Source organism: Benincasa hispida, unplaced genomic scaffold (assembly GCF_009727055.1).
Source record: "Benincasa hispida cultivar B227 unplaced genomic scaffold, ASM972705v1 Contig395, whole genome shotgun sequence".
Classification (NCBI taxonomy): Eukaryota; Viridiplantae; Streptophyta; class Magnoliopsida; order Cucurbitales; family Cucurbitaceae; genus Benincasa; species Benincasa hispida.
The window spans coordinates 34,441-54,760 of NW_024064831.1; the positions used below are offsets into that span (position 1 = coordinate 34,441).

General features: G+C 31.5%; 1 protein-coding gene across 7 annotated transcripts; it reads left to right on the forward strand.

Moving 5' to 3' along the window:
* Positions 1 to 25: 25 nt before the first annotated feature.
* On the forward strand, positions 26 to 8,500 carry LOC120069444 (ceramide kinase). 7 transcript variants are annotated; one of them, XM_039021203.1, is made up of 14 exons: positions 28 to 394; positions 965 to 1,120; positions 1,214 to 1,381; positions 1,655 to 1,747; positions 1,865 to 1,957; positions 2,465 to 2,678; positions 3,092 to 3,118; positions 3,251 to 3,347; positions 4,498 to 4,650; positions 6,007 to 6,156; positions 6,857 to 6,958; positions 7,184 to 7,501; positions 7,651 to 7,717; positions 8,158 to 8,500. In XM_039021203.1, the coding sequence occupies exons 1-14, from the start codon at positions 230 to 232 to the stop codon at positions 8,293 to 8,295; spliced, it is 1,941 nt and encodes a 646-aa protein (XP_038877131.1). In that variant the 5' UTR covers positions 28 to 229; the 3' UTR covers positions 8,296 to 8,500. The 7 variants fall into 7 exon arrangements, with proteins under 7 accessions (XP_038877136.1, XP_038877131.1, XP_038877132.1 ...); XM_039021208.1 differs by lacking the exon at positions 965 to 1,120 and having other exon boundaries at positions 26 to 394; XM_039021204.1 differs by lacking the exon at positions 3,092 to 3,118.
* The last annotated feature ends 11,820 nt before the right edge of the window (positions 8,501 to 20,320 follow it).

The window sequence follows — 20,320 nt, forward strand, 5'->3', positions numbered from 1 at the left end:
TTAGTTTAAATTTGGATTTTAACATTTTTCCTCCAAATTTATGAACATTTTCTAACACGTGTTGAGTCGTTTCTTCATCCTTTCAAGACCCATTGACATCCTCTGATTCTCAGCTGAAACACAACGTTCGCCTTATGACTTTTGCTTACTAAAATGGCTGATCAACCAACCACCAGCCAATTTGTGGGTTTCAGAATCAGCGCCATTTGAAGTTCATCCCTTTTCTTCAATGGAGCGGGAACAAAGCTGCTCCGCCGTGGGAGGTGAAACTCATCCAAATCATCCCCAAACGTTGATTCTGAAATCGATTTTCTTCTTGGATGGCTTCGGCGAGGTCCTCCTCACTTCCAATTCAGATGGCTTGTCTTGGGAATCCGTTGACTCCCCTGAAACTGTAATTTCTTCTTCTCTATATGGGTATCCCCAAATTTGAATTTGGCCCACGTTCTTGAATTCTTTCTTTCCTTCTTGTTTTTTTTTTATCCCCGTTCATCTTTTCACCTTTGCTTCATATGGGTCATTAGTTCTCTTATTGGGTGAAAATTATGTGTATTGGGAACAAACAATGTATCTTCATATTTGCATAATGGTATGATATTGTGCTGTCTTTTATTTTATCTTTCACCCAGAATACCTCAACCATTGAAGATATTGCCCTTTACTTATCCTTGTCTAGCTAATTTGGGGATTTCCATTGTCTTTTATAGCGCTTCTATGCCTATCTTATTCTGCTATCTTTGTTTAGTGAACTATGGAAAGTGGTGTCGATCTGTGCATAATTAGTGGACAAGGCACCAATTATCATCTCAAAGTAGATGATTTGGTTTCCACCTTGTTGAACTCAAAATATGCAAAGTGGTTTGTTCAATATGGCTTATAATGGAATGATAGTGATTTTCTTACAACTGACATAGGATGCTAATGACAAATATAATATCTACTTTTGTACAATTCAATTGGATAGGAGGGCTCACATTGCTTGGGCATTAAGCTTGTTCCTGAAGCTCCAGCAGAGGTCAAGTTTTCTGATATATATGCTGTTGAGTTTGACAACTTTGGAGTAATTCAAAAATCAAAACTTGCAGTTGCTCCAAGCTGTATATTATGTGATGAATACGAGGTTTTTCATTGCTTGTTTTTTTATTATTTCTTCATGTCCTTAGATTTTTTAATGTTAATACCTTATGCTTACTGTTTTTTGCCATTGAAACAGATGTATAGATTTACAGTGCATTGTTTCCAAAGATCAAAATCTCAGCCTGCTCAGTGGGTCCTGACTAAGTTTACATTCGGGCATGAGGACCAGCAAACATGTCAGATGTGGGTAAATCAGATTGATGCATCTTTGGTCCTTCAAGTTGGGAGACCAAAGAATCTTCTTGTAAGTTGTGGTAACCATAGACCAATTTCCATTTTGTTTGTAATCGGGTATTGACTACACAAATTTTTGAGCTTCTAGTTCTAGTTACTTCTACCAAGAAAATGATAAGATAGATCCAGGACATCATCACATCCTGCTTTAATTGGATGGGATGACAGTTTCTCATATTTGATCTGTAAAATCAAAATTTTGATCCAATCCTGTTGATTAGTTAATATAAGTGACCTTGTATTTTTTTTTTATATATTTTTTAACCTCTTTTTGACGGACTAGGTTTTTGTTAATCCAAGGAGTGGGAAAGGGATAGGAAGCAGAACCTGGGAAGCAGTGGCTCCCATATTTTTACGGGCTAAAATAAACACAAAGGTAAAACTTTGCATTAATATCTGTGATGGTATGTATGGTTATCAAATACATGCATCAATCACAATTTGATCTTATCTTTCCATTTCCTGATGGTAGAAAGTAATTGCCCGATTTCAGGTGATTGTGACCGAAAGGGCAAATCATGCATTTGATGTAATGGCATCTACTGCAAACAAGGACCTTAAAATGTATGATGGTATTGTTGCTGTTGTAAGTAAGAGATCTCTGCATTTTTAATTTTTACCTCCAAGATGGATAAATCATGTCAAGCTATATTATTGTGGAGCAATTAGTCAATCATAAGTATTGTTCGTTTTCAACCCTCCATTTCTCCTATAAAGGTGGCATTGGCCCAGAAGTTTTTTCTTATTAATAATTGATTTCCCAGTAAAAAGAATTTGCATCTTATTAAATTCAACGCTGAATTTGATCATTAGTTTTGTTTGGGAACATGATACTGCTTATTTTTCTATTTTTAGAGGCATAGAGTATTACATAATGTGAAACCTAGAAGCTTGCCTGTTGGTGCTCCAACTTGGTTGTCATAACATTGTGGCTAAATACCTGATATTTAATTATTCTTATTTTGCTTTAATTGTTTATATTTCAGTTTTACCTAAATAACTGATATTTCCTCCGAAAGATTTTGCAAGTTCCTGCGCTTTCTGTTTCTCTCTGTCTGTGCCTCTATCTTATTTATGCTGCATTTTTCCCTAGGGTGGAGATGGTTTCTTCAATGAGATCCTCAATGGTTTTCTTTTGTCGAGGCATTTGGCACATTACCCACCTACACCTTCTGATATCATAGATTTCCCACAGGCTGAAGGTAACTATCCTAATGAAGCGATAACTGAAATTGACAATGGAAGTGAAGATCAGGCACCACTCCTATCAAGTGCTAAATATGGTGGATTAGGACTCTCAACTTCTCGTATGTACTTTGGAAAACATTTATTTTCAAATGAAAATCATAGGCCCATTTGATAATGTTTTTGTTTTTAGAATTTATGCTTATTTACTAACCTGTATAAAATTGTTTTCAAAATCAGCTAAATCTTAAAAAAGGGAAAGAACAAAGGAAAGAAAAAAGAAAAGAAAAGAAAAATAGCTTTCACTTTTCACTAACCTGTTCTTGGTTTATTTAAATTTGGCTAAGATTCCAAAAGTGTTTTGGAAAGTGAAAACCAACAAGGCGAGTATATATAGGTATAGATAGTTTTTATAAGCTTAATTTCTAAAAACAATAAACTATAAACAAAATCATTGCCAAATGAGGCCTTAATTATCTAGTTTTTTGGTTATAGGTAGTTCACTGATGTATAATTGGATATATCTAAAATTCAGGGAGTAAAGATGGTTCTTGGGACACAGGTTAGAATATTTCACACTGTTAGAGGTGAAGCCAATGTATTATAATGGCTATATTCAATCCTCACCTGTCCCCTGGTTCTTTGCTCCTCAACTGATGTCACTGAGTTGTAACACTTTTCAATCTTCTTACAGGGAACTCAACAGATCATGATTCTGAAATTTCACCATTTGATACATGGTTTAGATTTGGAATCATTCCTGCGGGTTCAACAGATGCTATTGTGATGTGGTACCTTTTCTTCTCTTGCAACTCATGTCCACATCAACTTGTATTTAATTGTCCAATATCAACTTCGAGTTTGAAAATCTTTAATATTTAAGGAGTTAGATTAAAAATTCTAGCGAATATTTTTGCTTCTATATCATGTAGTCTTTCTAGTGACTCTTGTAACTACAATCTGTTAGGTATCTACTCCACTTGCACTCAAGTAAAACCCAACAAGGGATAGAGAAAAATAGGGAAGACGATCCCTGTTTCGATGATATATTCAAATATGAATTCCACCACTAGTTTACAATGATATCAAAGTTGCTAAGCCAAAATAACACAAAGAAACAACAATGGGAAACAGAAAAGATAAAACAGTCACGAAATACTCCAGCACTTTCGAGAGAGCTGAAATTCCTCTGCTATATAATATTTCAGCCTTCAGCCAAATTTTTCTCTGCCTCACCATGAAAACCCAAAACCTTTCATAAACCCTCCAAGTGGTTCTCACCTGCAATGGAACCCTTTTTGTCGTTTGGTTACCCATTTGCCCCTTATGCATTTCCTTTATTACCCCTCAAAGCATATGTATAGAGGATTGGGGGTCTCACAATACCCCTTGTTTCGAGATTCACCTTGTCCTCAAGGTGAAAGTAAGAAAAATGTTCCTTTATAAAGTCAATGGGTTCCGAAGTAGCCTCACTAGCAGGTTGATTCATCCATTTTACTAACGATTCATTCATTGCTAACTCCATGTTCCATCTTGCCCACAAAACAGATCCAGGCTTCACTTGTAGATCGGAATTGTCAGGAAGGTCGGGGGGATGCTCTTGGACTAAATATTTACTTCCCACCAACTTCTCCAACTGGGACACATGAAAAACATTGTGGATTGAGGTGTTCGAATGTAACTGCAGCCAGTATGCCACTTCCACAATGTGTTCTGATAACTTTTATGGCCCATAAAACTTGGGAGATAACTTTTCACATCTCTTCTTAGCTGACGAATGTTGTCGGTTAAGGCCTAAGCGTCAAAAACACCTTATCTCCCACCTCTAAGACCAACTCCCTTTGATTCTGATCTGCCACTTTCTTAAGGAGCTACCAAGGCTTCATTCCTAGCCATTAATTGTTGTCAATCACATTGTTAGATGTTTTCTTTTCCTCGTAGGAAGCAAAAGAAGTGGTTTTCGGCCATAGTCGATGTTGAAAGGGGTGGTGTTAATAGAGATGTGGAAGGTGGTATTATACTAGTATTCAACCCAAGGGATCCACGTGCTCCATTGTTTAGGACCTTAGGTTGCTCGTTGCAAAAACAATGCAGGTATGTCTCTAAGCACTGGTTCACTAGCTTTGTTTGTCCATCGGTTTGAGGATGAAAAGTCGGGCTTCTTTTCAATACTGTGCCTTGAACGAAAAACAACTCACTCCAAAAGTTAGAAATATTTTGTCTCAATCTGACATAATCGACTTAGGTACCCTGTGTATAATCTAATGACCTCCTTAATGAAGGACTCTGCCACTTGTTTACCTGAATAGGGATGACAGCGAAGAATAAAATGCACATATTTATTGAGTCAATCAACTACCACCATTATTGAATCACTCCCCAATGATTTAGGCAAACCTTCCACAAAGTACATGGAGATTTCTTCCCATATTTGATCAGGAAGGAGCAACCATACTGCAGACAACAACTCAGTTTTACTTCTTTGACAAATCAAACTGCTCTCCACATAAGCTTTGACATTGGATTTCATTCCTTTCCAATACAGCTGACTCATGATTCTTTTGTAGGTTCTTGAGAACCCTGAGTGCCCTCCCAAGACTAAATCATGGAAAGTGTGCAACAAGAAGATGACTTAGTTAAGACTAACCTGTCCTTGTAGAACAATTTTCCTTCGTGTAGCTGAAATTTAGGCACCCCCTTGGGAACTATCTCCAGTCGGGCAATGCTACATTGTAGCTGCCAATCGGTGTAACAAACATTTTCCTTGGCATTTCGTTTTGAATCTGCTCGTGTCAGGACTTCTCTGCGGTGTTCTCTTTCTCAACACTTTAGTAGTTTACTTGATATATTTTTTGTTTGGGATGCTTTTGTCGTTCCTTTATAATTTTGATTTATTGTTCTATTTTGTCTCTCGTTTCTGAAGTTCGTATCTTTTGAGCTAGTTTTTTTTTTCATTTTTTCGACAAAAAGTTCCATTTCTTGTAATTAAAAAAGAAAAAAAAAAGTAATAAATAAATAGAAGAAGAAGCAGAAGAAGGAAAGACTTAGGGTTTAGGGTTCTCATTCGTCAATAAAAAATTTTTGTTTCTTGTTATAATATTCTGGTCATGAAAGATCTATCTCTATCAACCTGATGCCCCTATACCTTTGCTTGGTATTGAGGCACCACCTTCTGGTTTGTGTTCCTGAACTAGACGCCATGTTTTGTTTTGTTTTGTTTTTTTGTTTTTTTGTTTTTTTGTTTTTTTTTTGTTTTTTTTTGTTTTTTTTTTTTTTTTGAGTTGACTCAAAGCAGATTGCAAAACAAATGAATTGGGAGATTTAATTTATTCACGGTAAAAGTATTACAACTTGTGGTAGAAAATTTTACTTACTGTTTTCTACTGGAGCCAATTGCATTCATCATTAATCATCTTTTTGATCAGTTCTGAGGCTGTCCTATCCTTGCAGTTCTACTGGATGTCGAGATCCTATTACTTCAACCTTGCAAATTGTCTTGGGTAAAAGAGTCCACCTTGATATTGCTCAAGTAGTTAGGTGGAAAAAGACTCCAACATCAAACTTTGATCCTTATGTACGCTATGCGGCTTCTTTTGCTGGGTACTTTCTCATTTTTGTTGCGTAATACTTCAAATAGGATGATAATTAAGCTTTCATTGGAATAGTTTTTCTTTTTCGCAACTCTATCCAATCTTTACTTCTGGTTTGTTATCTTCCAGGAAGTTGATTTGTTGTGTGCATAGACTTGCAGTGTGTAGGAAGTTGGTTGCAATCATAATGGCTTTAAAGAACGTATTTTCTTCTTGCAAGAACAATACACAAGCTATATGTCTACTGTTTATTGATTCAAAAGAAGCATATGTACATATGGCTTATTTTAGTTGCAGTAGCAAATCTTCAAATGGAAACTTGAGTTGGCATGCAATACATTCTGAAAGAAAATCATGGTCTATCTAATTCATGCACATGTCGCAGGAGTTCTCTTTTCCGTCTAGTTTCTCTCTAAGAAATTATTTAGGTTCGACTTTTATCGAACGTTCGGAAATAATTAGTATTCTGATTGGTGGGAAAGACACGGTCATACCTCTTGTCTGTCTGTGCTACAATTTATATAATCAAAAGTTTCTCTACTTTTTCCCTATTAAGAATCAACGTGCAATTCTGAACTATGAAAGCATTAATTTGGTTGTTTGGTGGCACAACTTTCTTGATAAGCACAATCTCTCAGCCACTGCTTGTTGACATACTTTGTTGAGCTTTTGGAAGCTTCCCTCTAAATTTTTGCATTTTTTATTTTCAGTTATGGATTTTATGGAGATGTCATTACAGAGAGTGAAAAATTACGCTGGATGGGGCCTAGACGTTATGATTATGCCGGCACAAGAGTGTTCTTGAGGCATAGGTATCTCCAGTCAGATTTACTTGAAAAACATCCAAAGTTCTTTTGAACTCGGTTATTGAACTTATGCTTTTTGCATTTCATACTGAATAAACCCGTGGCTTCTTTTTTTGGTTGATGCGTCATGGAAACTTTCTTGTTGAGGGTATACGTATGCCTCTTATAATTTAATGTTATGCTGATTAGTTTACATGTTCTCATTTATAATAAAACTTTACTTTTTTACAGTTCATACGAAGCAGAGGTAGCCTATGTTGATATAAAGTCGGAAGACACTAATACAAATGGGAAAAGAGTGCTCTGTCGTCGCAATTGTAGTATTTGTAACACAAAGCCACACTTAAAGCATTCTCACACTGGCTCGCGTTCACGTCAGGATGAAACGAGATGGTTGAAATCCAAGGGACGTTTCCTAAGTATTGGTGCTGCTGTAATCTCTTGTCGTAATGAAAAAGCACCAGATGGCTTAGTGGCTGATGCTCACCTTTCAGACGGCTTCCTGCATCTGATATTGATCAGAGACTGCCACCACGCTCTCTATCTTTGGTAAAACAATCTCTATCCATTGTGTCGTTTCAGCTTTTTCTGCCACATTTATTAGTCTCCATTGGATTCGTCAAGTTCCTTCTGTTTTTTGTTTGGGGACTTTTCATTCTCCTGAAAGCCTTTAGTTTGTTTTAAATGGATATGAATAGGCACCTTACCCAGCTGGCCAGAAAAGGTGGAAAACCAATGGATTTCAAGTTTGTGGAACATCACAAGGTATGTTTAGTGCAGTATCCTCCTTTTCAACTCTGGTTAAATAACAAACGTAGTTCGAACTATTTGACAGCGGTGTCTATTTAGTACCTTTATTTTAAAGTTTAATTTAAGTTTTTAACTTTGAATTATAATTTATGTAGTTTTTGCTGCCAATGTTAATAACTAGATTATGACATAACATGTTTATTAGATAAATATTGTCTGGTTTATTTCAATGTATCGACAAACACGAAAACAAAGTCAACAATTAGGCAAATTGATATACTGCTTTTAAAAAGAACGACTATATCTGATGTTTGTTCAACAGACATGTCATATCATCATTTAGCACAAATTTAAAAATGTATTGGACACTTTTTAAAGTTTACGGACGGAGTATAAGCATCAAAGCCAGTTTCTTTCGTGGTCTGTTTCTCTAATTTCTGCTGCATTGCGCACAGACTACAGCTTTTACATTCACTTCATTTGGTGATCAAAGTGTTTGGAATTTGGATGGGGAGCTACTTGAAGCACACCAGCTTTCAGCGCAAGTATTTCGTGGCCTTATTAGCTTATTTGCTTCTGGCCCTGAAGTTTGAATGAGGTATTCATATACAAATAGGCTTCCTTCTAAATATTTGTTCGAGTCCTTTCAGGTTTAGAAAATGAAAAGAATGGTTCCATTTACGGTCAGGGTTGAATGAAATGTACGATCGTTTGGGAATCTGAAAAGGATGCGACTGTTTGAATGTATAATCTGTACTATTTCAAACCTGTTTATAACATTTTTGCATTTCGTTTCAATAGTTAATACTTATTTGATAACATTCTTGTTTGTTTTATAATCTACCTAAATTGAAACATAGTAATTATCAAACGATGATTAAAAAAAAAAAAACAATTAGGGGTGAATACTAAAACCGACCAAAATGAAATAATTGACAAAACCACATTGAATCTAATTGAAAAATTTAGGCTTTAAGTCTAGAGACATTACTTCTATCACTAAATTTCTTTCTTAGTAATCTATTTTTTAGTTTAAAAAACCAAGTCAAATTTTGAAAATTAAAAAAAGTAACTTTAAAAAACTTGTTCTTTGTTTTTGGAATTTGGTTTAAGAATTCAATTATTGTACTTGACAAAAATATAAAATGTTGTAAGAAATTGGGAGAAAATAGATTTAATTTTCAAAAACAAAAAACAAAAAATGAAATAGTTATCAAACGAGGTCTTAATTTTTTGTTTAAAATAATAAAGAAATTGAAAATTTTTGTTTAGTTTGATTTTGGATTGAACCTAAAACCAAACTGTTCATATTATTGGGTTGACTAAATAAATAACAAACTTTAAGTTTTCATTTGGATAAATAGTAAAAACTTTTTAAAATTGTAAAAATAGTAAAACAAATTAGAAAATTAGAAAACAATGATTAACAATTGTCAAAACTATCGTTACATGGAATTCTAAAGGTTTGAGAGTTTCAAAATCGTTTAAAAACAACAAATACATTCTATCTAGACAATTATTACCCATTAAACAATGCATTTTGACAAAATGTTTAATCCACGTGTACAAGAAATAAACTGTTTTCTTCAATACAAACTTGCTCCTAAAAAGTAAACATACTCTAGTGGGAATACAAGATTGAAAGGAATCAAAATCTTGGAAATCAACGATTTCAGTGTTGCCCTCACGAGATTAAGGAGAATGATCAATGTTTGCTAATTCATTATTCAAATATAGTGTATTTCCAGTGTTCGGGGGAGACATGATCAACCACTACACATAAATCAATTTGGTGGGATTCTGATAAAACTGACATCAACCACAAAATATTTTTATCTTCAACGATATTTGAATTGGCAGAACCAATCTGGTACATTATCAAATAATATAGTTAACTCGGTGGAGGGAAAAAATTTAAAAATTATAGTAGTGAGAATTCTCATCCCATCAACCATCAAAGAGGAGTCTAATACATTGTAAAACCATAAAAAAAAGTAACTTATTAAACAAACCACAACAAAACCAAAATCGATGAACACTTTGTGTGAGTAACAACAGTCATGATCATTTTTTTTACGTAGTGATATTTCTTTTTGTATCTAAAACTAATTTATTAAGAATATGAGAAATATACAACTAATTTATTAAGAATGTATGTCAAAAATTATGAAAAACAATTCAAAGATTTGAATAAAATTGAATATATAATGAAAAATCATTCAAAGATTTGAATAAAATATATGGATAAAATAAAAGTAATAATATATGGATATTTAAAATATAATTAGGTAGAAAAAATTTAGAAATTTAATTAAGATAAAATTAATTCGAAAAGTGGTCAAACAGAATCTAAAATAAAGAGAGTTGTTGTTGTTAAGGAATATCAACAATTACTCTGTATACACAACTCGATCGTGTTTTTTTATTCTACAATTATCTAGTATTTGTAGTTTCATCAACAACAAGTACTACGAAACAAACAAGAGCATGTAAGAGATTTAGAAATTTGTGATCATGCGCATGTCATGTGAATAGCCATAAATCTTATTTCTTTGCGGTTTTGTTAGGTTTCAAAACGAAACCCAATTCCCTATATTGTATTATAGGTCAGTGGTTTTGAGCTTGGGCTTGTGACGACCCATTTACTAATTACTTTTATTTAAGAAGAATTGGACTTTATGACATGTTTTAGGGGTTTCTACATAAAAGCCTTAAAAATAGGCTCATTACGTTACTATTTTGAACATTTAATCTTTTACATTAAAAAAAAAAAAAAGGAAATCATCTATTGGCCTCCCTATTTTAGTGGCTATTTACAATTTAACTCTCACCTACTTTATATATATATATATATATATGTATATTAAAATAAATAAACTAGATTTTTGTATATCTCTCCCCATGCATATCCTAGGGTTTAATACCCATATGCCCATTGATAATACTTTATATATATATATATATATATGTATATTAAAATAAATAAACTAGATTTTTGTATATCTCTCCCCATGCATATCCTAGGGTTTAATACCCATATGCCCATTGATAATACTTTATATATATATATATATAAGAAGCTTTGTTGTACCTTCCATTTTTTTCTCCTTCAGTCTCCTTTCTTCCTCTCTCTTTTTCTTTTTCTCGTCGTTATTCTTCTTTCTCCTTTCTTCCTCCTCTCTCTTTTTCTTCTTCCTCGTGGCATGAGTTATAAGTGGTTAATGATGATGATGCGATTCAAGTGAATGAAGATCACACAATGAGTAGTCGGTTTCGTTGGTGAAAGAGGAATCGATGGAGGCACAATGGATGGCGAGAGATGAACGATGGTGGCGCAATGGTCAAAGTTGATGGAGGTTGTCGACGATGAACAACGATACTGCGGTGGGCAAATCTGAGCAGCGGCGTGTGCAGATCTGGTAAGTCAACGGCATAGCTGGACACGGTTCTAAGACTGGACAGGTCGGATTTATTTCAAATAATCCATATATATATTTGGCTTTCTTTCAAATAATCTATATATATATGGTCAATCTAATCTGAGGTTAAAAATAGATGGACAACGGATCTGTGTTTGTATATTTTGTTTTCAAATTCAATTACAAATATATATAGATACGGTTGTAGTACCGTCTATCATTGTTGTTTAAATATAGTTAGTATGCGACATTCTATTGTATATCTGGTCGACGACGCAGGGCGAAAAGATTTGGTCAATGGCATGGGGCGAGCAAATCCAGTCGACGACACAGGTTCTGGATGAGATGAAGATGAAGATAGGGAGAAAGAGAGATGAAGAGATGAGGGTTCTTGGACACACAAACCAAGGAATAAATGTACATATATATACTGTGATATATATAGTAGTTTACTTTATATAAACAATGAGTTTTTGTATTTAGATTTCTTGTTTTATGATATATATATATATATATATATATATTGTGTTGAACATTAGGTTCATTTGTGATTTATATATTGTGATAGATATTTTTGCTTATTTTTGACTACTTTGAATTTATGATATATATATATTATAATATATACTGTGATTTATATTATAATGTCATATGGATACAGTTATATTGAAACTTTCGAATGATACTACAATATATTTGAGTACATTGATATTTCATATATTGATTATAATCTTTGTAAGCATCTATATAATGTTCTAAGGTATATTTAAAAATAATCATGAATCCATCAAAAAACCAACAAATTTTTATGAAACTAATTGTATTTGAGTACACATCAAACATATTTACTAGTATATTTCATATATTTGTTAGAATATTTCCAAATAAACAATGGAATATCTTATATAATATCAAATATCAACATGAAATAGAAAATAGAAAATAAAATCATAATAAATATCATTTTCTTTCTCCAAATGGAAATGAAAAAATTATATTAAATGCATTTTCTCTCTCTCCAATTGAAAATGGGAAAAAACATATCAAATACATTTTCTCTCTCTATAATAAATATATTTCTCTCTTCATGAACTTAAAAAATAGGAAAATATGTATAAAAAAACGAATATAAATAAATGGAAAAAGAGTAAAACTGTCCAAATTAACACTAAAAAGACATCTTTAGAAAAATTCAAATTTAAAGACATTATAAAATATATGGTCAAAAGATGACTTTTTTTTATGTAAAAATCCCTAAAAATCATAAGTTTTATCTAATCTCTTAGCATCTTCACGTGCAAAGTTTTGGTATTATGCCAAAAATGGGAAATAAATGATATTTAATTAAATTATTTTAAATGAAAAAATTGATGAAAATATTTTCAAATATAACAAAATGTCATGTTTATCGATGTTTAATAGATATTGATAGATGTCTATCTGTATCTATCACTATCTATCACTGATAGACTATAATATTTTACTATATTTATAAATAAATTGACTCATTTTTCTATACTTATTAACATTCCTAACTAAAAATTATTAGTTACGGTTGAATAAATAATAACAAAAGCTTTGTAAAAATAAATAAATAAAACATAGTATACAACAAGAAAAAGTTAAACAAAGAAAAAAAAATTGAAAATCAAATCACATTTCGTAAAATTCGATTTAGACCAAACAAACAGTTTTTTAATCGAACGGTGAACAATCCTACAAATCTTATCATCCATTATTATCATAGTAAGGTAAAGGCTTAATTGCACTTTATGAGGTACTCAAAAGGTGGAAAAGTATTTAATTTGTAAAGTTGTGTTTGAATATTTGTTCATAAATGCACATCAACTTTGATATGGTTTTGTATGACCATCTATTTATGTCATTTTAGAAGTTATTCGAACTTGTGACTTCTTTCCTGTCTCAATATTAGACTTTACTCATTTGAAAATAATGTCATTAAATCATATATTCTTTCATTTTTTATTTATTTATTTTGTGAATCCCACTCCATTCTATTTTTGTGATAAACAATAAATAGATGTAGTATTAAAAACTTAATTTTTCAATTGAACTATGTTTATGTTGGTATCATGTTTATATTTATTAAAGGGTTGTTTTTAAATATAGAAAAATGAATCAAAATATTTACAAAATATAACAAAATTTGTTAGAACTATCAATGATAAATGCTGATAGACACTGATAAACTTCTATCAGTGTCTATCAACCTCACTGATAGATACTGATAGAAGTCTATCAATATCTATCAACATCTATCATTGATAGTTCTAAAATTTTAGTAAATATTTTCAACAGTTTTACTATTTGAAATAATTTTCTTTTATTAAATATTAAAAAAAACCAAGGAATTATATAGAATCAAATGCAAAACAATTTTCTAAACAATAGATGACTTAGTTCAAATTTAATTTTGGTTTTTTTTGGTTCCTAAGCCTTTCAAATATCTTAATTTTCCTAAACCTTTCAAATATCTTAATTTAAACTCATTAATTTTCAAATATTTTATTTTAATTCTTAAACGTATGTAAATTAAAAGTTAACCTACAAATTTTGTCCGATTGATTTGAGATTCGACCAAAATCTAATATCATTACTATGATTTTAAAAGTTTTAATTTAGTCTCAATGGTTCGCATATAATTCAATATAGCCTAAAAAATAAAAATATAAACATAGAGTACTAATAATTTCAATCTATACTAATGGCAATTTATACATATCGCAGTCTATCACTTTAGTGAAATAAGTCTATCGCGGTCTATTACATATAAACAGTGACATTTTGCTATATTTGAAAATATTTTCAGCAGTATCGTACCATTTATAACAATTATTCGAATGGTATGTATTTTTCAATATTTTAAAAGTTTTTAAGGCTATTAATAAAATTTTGGAAAGAGTAAGAGTATTTTTCTAATCACTATCAAATTCAAGGATATATATTTATATATATTTATAATTTAGCATTTTTTATCATCCATTCAAGAATTTTAGAGGTTTTGAAAATGCCAAAAGTTGGATTTAAATTTTTATCATGACATGCTTTTTCCAAGTCTATCAAGTTACCATATTATATTCAAAGACTTTGAAGAAAAGATACAATATTCAAATAAAATCTTTAATTTACAATATATTTTAAGTAAATAATTTCATATTATATAATAAACTTCATTTTATGCACCACTATGATATTCACTAGATAGAGACACTTTGTATATAACATTTGTTTTTTACAAGTTGTTTATTCAAGGCATTATTAAACTTCCAAATTGACATATAATAAGCCATTATTAGTTTGAAGCTTGAAAGTGAGGTTAATCATTGAATTTTCGAAGATTTTACTTTTTTAACTGTTTTCTATTTTTAAATGACCAACAATTAAACTCGGATAATCATTTATATCTCATTGGATAATTATTTAGTTTTTGATTTTTATTTTTGAAAATTAAGTATATTTCATATACAATTCTTATAATAATTTATATTTTTTTTAAGTACAATGGTCAAACTCTTAGTCAAATTCCAAAAACAAAAATAACTTTTTGAAAGCTACTTTTTTAAGTTCTCAATTTTAAACCATTGATGAGAAGTAGATAACAAATGAAGAAATTTGACCGTAAAAGTAGTTTCTATAGATTTAATTTTTAAAAACAAAAACAAAAAAAACAAAATGGTTACCAAATGAGGTCTTAGTTTTTAGTTTTTTATTTTTAAAAATTAAGTCTATAAACATTACTTCTATCTCCAAATATCTTCTTTTGTTATTTGTTTTTTTTACCAATAATTTAAAAAACCAAGGAAAATTTTGAAAATTAAAAATGTAGCTTTTAAAAATTTGTTTTTACTTGTGAAATTTGGCTAAGAATTCAACTACTATAATTAAGAAGATATAAATCATAGTAAAAAATGGAGGACAAATATGGTTGATTTTAAAAAACTAAAAACTAAAAACTAAAAATGAAATAGTTATCAAACAGTCTTAAAAAGGTTGAGATCAACCATTTGTGAGATTTATAAATGTTTTATCCAATCAGTTATGTTTGAACTAACACGTAGTTAAATTTACATTATAAACTTGAAAGTTTTCTTCAAATCTTAGCCATTAAATAGATACAAATTTAAAATTCATAACTGAGGTAACATATCAAGAAAAGCCACCCTATAGAAATTTGTCATCACCATTAGAAGTAATAATACAAATATAAAAGTTAAAACTTTATATTCAAATTACACAATAAATGGACATCCTTATTATTTTAACCGAAATACTAAAAATTTTAGAGTAATTATTTTAAATGAGAAAATTATTGAAAATATTTTTAAATATAATAAAATGCCATTGTCCATGACTATGATAGTTAGAGATAGACACTGATAGATGTCTATTATTTATTACAGTCTATCACTCATAAACAATGATATTTTGTTATATTTGTACATAAGTTGGCTTATAATTCAATATTTGAAAACAACCAAAATTTTAGGGCTTGTTTAGTTTGCAATTTGGATTCAGTTATATGTTTTAAGATTCACTGAATTCAACGAATATATGTTTAACAGACAACTCAAATTCTATTTCTGAAAACCGTTTTTGGATTTTGTGATCCAAACAGTGCAAAACCTGAAAACAACATTTTTTATATTTTCTTTGAATCAAAATTTGAATTTTAAAATTTAAAATGTAGAATTATATTAAATAAAGATAAATGCATTTAGAAATATAGTATGTCATGTTATAAACCCAATTTATTTTTTTTACAATTAAAATATGTATTATGTAATGTATTATAGATTAAATTAGGTTAAATTCCAAGTTTGGTTCTTATAGTTTGGATAAAGTTAGTCATTTTAAAATTTAGAATTTAGTTTCTATTGTTTGATATAATTTCATATATAGTTCCCATGATTTGTTAAATCATCTCAAATATCCTACCATTATTTAAAATACATATATAATTTGTAATGTAGGGACTATTTATTAGGAAGCTTTTATCCAACCATAGGGGTAAATTCTAATTATAAATCATAAGACTTAAATTTTAACATACTCCAAAGTCTAAACCATAGGGACTTAATGACCCGGCTCCTTAGGACTTAAACTAGGTCGTTACTACAGACATGTATGCATACAATTCAAATGACATCTTTTCATGACTTAGTAAAACCAAATAAATAATATAAAATAATTAACTTTATCGAAACTAAATAACTGAAATTCATTTAACAAGGTACCCTTGAAACCATAAAATAAACTAAAAAAAAATTATTTAAAAATTTTTAAAGCAAAAACACTCAAAACTTTAAGTTCAAACATCAAGACTAAAAATTTTAAAACATAAAATCCTGAAAACATGAGCAGAAGTATATGACTAGTCCCAGTGGCTCGATCATGGATTTCACTTGTCATTCGCCGATGTGTTCTTACCCTTACTTGAAAAATAAACATAAGAAATAATGAGTATAAAATACTCAGTGAGTAACCCCACTATTGGAGCCAGGCTAAGCATCTATGTCCTCTAGATGCCACTTTTTAATGGGATGCCACTCTTTACTGGATATTCATAAACCTCTACTTTCATGGGATGGCCATCAAGTGGGTAATTGAACCCGTACTACCGTAAGTGAAATGTACCCACAAACCTCTGGTGAATCTCGAAGGAAACACAAACCTCTGGTGAACTCCCGAAAAAGATTGCCACCTTTGGTGAATCCCGAAAGAAACATAAACCTCTGATGAATCTCGAAGGAAACACAAGCCTCTGGTAAAATCCCGAAGGAGATCACTACCTCTGGTGAATCTTGAAGGAAACATAAACCTTTGGTGAATTTTGAAGGAGATCACCACCTCTAGTGGGTATCTAATTATAGGTAGGGATAACTATCACTATCATAAACATATCATACATCATAAAACATAGTCTCACAAACATACAAATACATAACATCATGCTCAATGTTCAATTAACAAATCATATGAACAAAATAACTTAGTGTTGGGATTGATGTCCTAAATCTCTCTTGTATTCTCGTAGTTTGTAAATGTTGTATTGTTAGGGTTGATGCCCTAAATATCGTAGGGTTCTGTAGTTTGTAAACACGTGTACGAATAAACATTTGTGATGTAATAATATGAGATATTTTCTTCACTATTGTCTATGAAATATGAGATATTTTAGTTGCACTAACCACAAACCAATAAACTAAGTTCCCTGGTTATCGTTGTAACTTAAGCATGTATGTGGAGACATACAAGTAGATCATGCATTAAGGATAACCTATATTATTTGTAGTATATGGATAAATGAGGGAAATCTTATCCTGGTGACACTACGGATACGGCTCGCTTTGTAAATGTTACAAGTATTGTTAAATGCTACAGATGGTCTGATCCTGATCATTCATGTGGAGACATGCGAGCAGGAGTATCCTATACAAGGAGTTTGTATAAGACCAGACTACAAAATGTTTAGTTTCGTTATATAATGCCATTCATGACAGAGCTTTTATTTCACTACGATGACCATAGGTAACATGACCTTAATCCTGAATGAGTTGGGAACTCCTGCCTATGATGGCGGTCCTTTGATTTACATGGGTGCGAGTGGTCAAATCGCCGACTTAAACCTACCACCTTAGGGATTCGTCTTATTGGGGACTTGGGAACTCAGTTACACAAGATGGAATTCACTCCTTAAGCAGGGGTAAGTAGATAGATTGCTCCCTTAAGGGCTGATTTCGGGACTTGAACAATGTGGCGCCACACACTTTCTTATGGCCAAAGAAGTGTTCGCTCATAGTAGGACTATGATGTATTGTTCATTAGAGGAATCAGTGATACTTAAAGAGTTAGATGTAACTACAGGGAAAAACCGATAAATTGGCCTAGCTATACTTATGAGCGATCTGTGAAGGGTTATTGTACTGTTGATTGGTTATATTTTATGGACATAGAAATATATCTGTAGTGCAAAGAGTGTAGCTGTTGGTCTTTAATGGAGTGTCCGACAGTTAATGGATGATGGATATCGTGATTAAAGAGTTTAGTCAATTATTCACCTATCGTTGGAGCTTCAAGCTATAGGTCCATAAGGTCCCCTCGGTAGCTCGATGGAGTCAAGTTGGGAATAAGTTTTGGGTTAGTTTGAAGTGTTCAAATTAACAAGATGGAATTTGATTATATATGATATAATTAAATTAATTCAATTATATGTAATATAATTGATTTGATGTATTATATACATTAATTGGAGGAATTAATATAAATATGATTTATATTAAATAAAGGAGAAAAGAACTATGGTTTATATATTACATATGATTTGATATTAAAACTATAGGTTATAAATATAATATAATAAATTAGTTATTGTATTTATTTATAATAAAAATAATTATGAGATATTGTTAGTTGGTTATTTTCTTTTCTCCATTAACCGTGCAAGTAGGACGTTATTTTCAGTTTTAATAACTAAAGAATAAAATGAAAAGATTTTTCATTTTTTTGAATAATATAACATTATTGCATATAAATCGATCGAGTGAAAGAAAGCTACATGATAGCCCTTTCGAGAGAGTAAACGACCAAGCAAGTTTACTAGACGATTACTCCTCATTACTAGACGATCGAGTACCCAATGTCTATACGGTAGACTAACACTTTCTCCCATTTCCTCGATCGTTTAACTCAATCGCATACATCCTCTTTCCCTCTACCAAATTCACACAGAGCCCACACCTCCTGGATTCTCACTCCCATAATATCAAGTTAATCGAGTGGTAATTCCGTTCGAGGATCAGACAGTTCGTGATTACACTGGTTTTTCGTTGCGTTCATGATCGTTTAGACTTTGCTGGGATGCCTAACCAGTGTAGATCGAGGGAATACATGAAGAAGAGTTCTTTAAAGGTATGTCGCTCGATTCCCCTTATTTTTAAGTTAAGAAAGCATGCTGTAATTTTCTCTATAATGCATAACTGTATTGTATATTTGTAAATGCTTTATTCTTTCACAATCGGCTTGGAAAGATCTTGCTTTCGCTCACTAGTTCTCTATAATAAGAGTTCCTTCATGTATAAACAAATTGTTATCAATAAAATAATTGTTATTTTATGAGCATTTACTCAATCTAAGAAAATAAAATCCTAGGTTATTTTATGTAATTTAAACATGTATGTAGAGATATATGGGTGTATCATGTTTAAATGATAACCTAAACGGTCTATAATAGATGGATAAGGCTAGGTACCTTATCCTGGTGACACTACGGATACAACCCACTCTGTAGATGTTACAAGTGTTGTAAAGTGTTTATAAATGATTTGATCCTGATCATTCATATGGAGACATGTGAGTGGGGTATCTTATACAAAGAGTTTGTTAAAGACCGGACCACGAAATGACTAGTCTCATTATATAACACCGTTAATAGTAGAGACTTACATTTCACCAGGATGACCATAAGTGACATGATCTGAATCCTGAATGAGTTGTGAACTCCTGACTATGAAGACGATCCTTTCAGTTGCATGGGTGAGAGTGGCCAAATCGTCGACTCAATATGCCTATCATTTTGGAGATTTATCTGATTGGAAAGTTGGAAACACAACTACACAAGATGAAATTCACTCATTCCTTGATGTCGGGGTAAGTAGATAAATTATTCCCTTAAGGGCTAATTCCAGTGCTTGAACAATGTGGTCACACCTTTTTTTGGCCTGAGAGGGATTTAATCATAGTTAGACTATGATTTATTATTCATTATAGGGATCAGTGATACTTAAGGGGTTAGATGTAACTACATGGACAAAATGATAATTTTGGCCCAGTTGTACTTACGAGCAATTTGTGAATGGTCATCGTGTTGTTGACTGATTATATCCAATAGGGGTGGTCATTCAAACTGCAAAAACCGAACCGTTTCTAAAAACCAAACCGAAAACTCAGTGAAATCAAAAAATGCGATTCGATTCGGTTTGGAGAAATTTTGAAACCGAATTAATTCGGTTCAGTTCGGTTTCACTTTTGAAAACCGAATTTGAAACCAAACCGAACGGTTTTTAACTATATATATATATATATATATATGTATGTATGTATGTATGTATGTATGTATGTATTTAAAAAAAGAGTTAAACCAAATTTAAAACCAAATCGCTTTTAATTTAAAGAACAAAAC

Coding starts and splice junctions, on each gene's coding strand:
- LOC120069444 (XM_039021203.1), top strand. CDS start 230: ATGGAGCGGGAACAAAGCTGCTCCGCCGTGGGAGGTGAAACTCATCCA. Junction 1,748..1,864: donor GGGCTAAAATAAACACAAAG/GTAAAACTTTGC, acceptor GCCCGATTTCAG/GTGATTGTGACCGAAAGGGC. Junction 2,679..3,091: donor ATTAGGACTCTCAACTTCTC/GTATGTACTTTG, acceptor TCTAAAATTCAG/GGAGTAAAGATGGTTCTTGG.